This window comes from Triticum aestivum, chromosome 3A (genome assembly GCF_018294505.1).
Source record: "Triticum aestivum cultivar Chinese Spring chromosome 3A, IWGSC CS RefSeq v2.1, whole genome shotgun sequence".
NCBI lineage: Eukaryota > Viridiplantae > Streptophyta > Magnoliopsida > Poales > Poaceae > Triticum > Triticum aestivum.
The window spans coordinates 606,897,190-606,900,884 of record NC_057800.1 but is presented as its reverse complement, the minus strand read 5'-3'; the positions used below and the strand labels follow the sequence as shown (position 1 = coordinate 606,900,884).

Below are 3,695 nucleotides of genomic sequence, written 5' to 3'. Positions count from 1 at the left end.
AGAGGAAGCATAACTGGCCATGCGCGTTTACATGGTATACTTGGTACAAAGTTATTTTCGGCATAGGTACCAGCCCGTATGTTACTATATGTGTAGTGTCTTATCATGATCACATGTGCGGTACACGGCAAATAGCTGGCACACGAGTCTCGCCACCCTGCCGCGCCTCTGCTGGCCCCATCGGCACTGTGCGGCGACAGCGGCCAGCCTCTCCCCTCCAGTTCTCACCCTCCCACGCGCCTTTAAATACCCCAACACCCCGCCCGACCGCAACCGCACACAAACGCAAAAACCCATACTTTCCTAGCTAGCCATGGAGAACGCCGAACACCACGACGGAGCCATCACCATCCTCTCCCTTTCCCCTCCCCCTACGTCGGCGGCCCTCTCCCCGCCGATATCCCACAACTCGGCGGCGCTGGCGAACGCGCGCTGGGTGCCCACCAGGGAGCAAATCGCGTTGCTGGAGGGGCTGTACCGCCAGGGGATGCGCACCCCCACCGCCAAGGAGATACATCAGGTGACGGCGAGGCTGCAGGAGCACGGCCCCATCGAGGGCAAGAACGTCTTCTACTGGTTCCAGAACCGGCTGCGCCAGAAGCAGAAGCAGCAGCAGAGATCCGACTACTTCGCTAGGCAGCTCCGCCGTCCCCAGCCGCTGCCCACGCTCCGCAGGACCCCCGGCCACGCCTTCTCCCCGGTCCAGCTGCAGGCGCCGCCGGCGCCGAACACTCCTGCATGCAACGGAGAAGGTACGTCCGCACATGAACCCCTCCATCTCTTCCTTCGACACGCCATTCCATTAAATCTGCTTTTGGCAATTGGCATGTAGTACATCTTGATTGATTAGCTTCCAAAAGCGCCTGTGCGTTTCTTAGCCTAGCTTTACGTTTGGGGTTTAGCTGGAAGGGATATGCATCTATGACTTTCCATTGCAAACCCCCACGGCTTTCATGCGTCTGCTGGTCAAAACTGGTCATGTGATTGGATGGTATGGCATCCATCTGGGCAAATTACTAGCACACGCATGGATGCTGACTCATCTATAGTCGTTCGTTTCTGAAAGTGAAATGAAGTAGCACGTACCTGTACTATCTGTTGTCTGTTTTGTGATGTCCCTTTGGTAGTTTGGTTCGTATGCATGCATGCACAAGGTTGCTTTGCTTGCTTGGTTATACTCCCTCCGTTCTTAAATATAAGTTTTTCTAAAGATTACAACAAGTGACTATATAAAAAGCAAAATGAATGAATCTACACTCTAAAATATGTCTACATACATCCATATGTTGAAGTCTATTTAAAATGTCTAAAAAGACTTATATTTAGAAATGGGGGAGTATATATTCTGTTTGCTCACGATGTGCACGCACGGATGCAAGGTAGCTCCATCTTTTCGCTTGTAGTGGCACCTGTTGTTTATTGTCTTTGCCAGTACTATATGTCAACCGGCTCAAAGATCACGACACCCAGCCTTGCTCACAGCCGTAACTTGCAACAGCGCCGTCTGTTGCGGTCGTCACACCCACGACTCCGCCGCTCCTTCGCAGCTTCGGGGGTTGCCGCTCGCAGCATTGTTCGATGGTCTTCTCTGGCAGCGATGGTGTAGCGCCCCTGCACAAAAATTGCGGTGATGGTGCATGGCTCCAAGGAGATGCCATGTAACAATGGGAACAACCTTGGAGCATCAGTGCGGTAGCTGCTTGGAGAGGAATTGGACAGGCATGACCTGCCAAAGAAAATTCAATTTGGGGAAAACGGCATGTGTCGGGAAGAAGACGATGACCCGAGGAGATAAGGTTGCGTGTGTGGCTGATTTGTAGTACGCGTAGCGCTAGGCTGGTCAATCCGCAACACGCCCAGTATTGCGCTCGGCTGCCTGCAACACGACCAACATTGCAAACACCTCTGAGTGGTCAATTGAGGAGAAGCCTTTTCTTTCTCATCTTGCCTACGAAGTGTTTTTTTTTTTTGAATGTTGGCAGTTGCTCTGCCAAATTCATTGATCAGAAGGGGACAAAAACAAGGAGACAGCCCAAGCGGGCAAACACCCAGCAGGTGAAGGAGGGAAAGAGAGAAAGAAAAGGAACACAGAGCCTACAACTCAACCAGGGTCAAAGGGATGCCAGCGCCGGCCATATTCCAGAGCCTGATCTCATCTTTAATCTTGCGAACAAGAGTTGTTTTGTGCATAGCCTCCTGTTGAAACAAACGCCGATTCCTTTCCCACGAAGTGTCGCTGCGTAGAGTGTCAATGGAGCAGGGAAACCCTTGCAGTCATGGTCACACGATTTTGCGTTGCAGGGCTAGGCTATGCATCTTGCTGCTGCTACCTCCTGTAGCTCTTTTAATCTTTTCTGCATTGTACATGCATGCGCGCATGCCCCAGATTAGATGGAATTAACCATCCTGCACCGACGTGTCCAGACCTAGTAAGAAATCCTGCCCATATTGTAGGAAGACGGAAAATTTCTTGTGGGCCTGACAGTGGAACGAGGCATGCCAGCCAATCCAGCAGCGAGTAGTTTCTGTTTGTACCATTTTTTATTTATCAACTTGATCAAAATGGCCATGATCGATTTATATTGCTCCTGTTTCTGTGAGTTTCAACGAAACCAACTTTATCTATTATCAAGAGAAATCTGTTTGGATATTCAGCGTAAGTTTATGAGCTTTCTGTTTCCCGATATTTTGCTCGACGTTGAGCAAAATACGGGAAACACACAAAAGATACTCTCAATCCAAATATGCCTATTATTGTGGTTATACTGACATATTTTTCGTTGGATCCATATTCCTTTTTCTTGCAGCAATGTACATGCAGCAGCCATGCTACATGTCAGGGTCAGCAGCACAGGACACGGCTAATGCAACCTACTACTCACAGATGCAGCCGCAGATAATGTATCCGAGTGCGGAGATGATGGCGCATGGCAATGTACAGGCACAGGCGCAAGCCGCCATGTACTACCAGGCAGCATCTCCGAACAACTCCAACACTCAACAACTGCGCATACTCCAGTGCCCCCCGGCCGCCGGCAGCTACGGGGCGCCTGACGCCTACTCCCACCGCCCCGTGCTTCTGAATCTGTTCCCACAGTACCCCTCCTTTGCAAATCGCAGGAAGACCCGCCGCGTCGGGAGCGTTGGCTCCGTGAGGCCATCGACCTCAGGGTCAATCTCTTGGGAGACGGAGAGTCCCAAGATCCCCAACAGACACATTGCTATCGATCTATGACATCTTTGGTGAAGGCCACTCAAGGTGATGCATGATTGCTGATATGCTCGACAAGTACTTTGTTGAAATCATATAGGCTATCTCTTAGTCTCATGGACAAGCCATTGAGTAGATGTACCGGTTTTCTTTCATGGGATATTTAGTTGGAATGTTGGTTTACTTAGATAATTATGAGGAAAATGTGTATTGCTTCATAAACTTGAAGCGTGCATTGGAAACCTTGTTAAATTTCATTGAGTTAGTCCAGTTAATTTCTTTTATTGCAAGGTGTATGTTCTATTTTGGTTTTAGCTTGTTTCATCATATCATTCATCTAACCATGGGTATGAAACAATCGCCAATGTTCTCAATAGATTTCAGGTATCACCCCCTTTTCATAAGAATATAAGTTTCCTTTTACTTTTAAAGGTCTATTTGAAATGATTGTAAGTTTTGAATATCTACCGACGTTTTGTTCTCG

General features: G+C 49.0%; 1 protein-coding gene across 1 annotated transcript; it reads left to right on the top strand.

The window, feature by feature from the left end:
- Window positions 1-290: 290 nt before the first annotated feature.
- LOC123058774 (WUSCHEL-related homeobox 5) lies at window positions 291-3,482 on the top strand. Its single transcript, XM_044481456.1, has 2 exons — window positions 291-752; window positions 2,808-3,482. Exons 1-2 carry the CDS (start codon window positions 314-316, stop codon window positions 3,233-3,235), a joined length of 867 nt encoding a protein of 288 aa, XP_044337391.1. The 5' UTR covers window positions 291-313; the 3' UTR covers window positions 3,236-3,482.
- The last annotated feature ends 213 nt before the right edge of the window (window positions 3,483-3,695 follow it).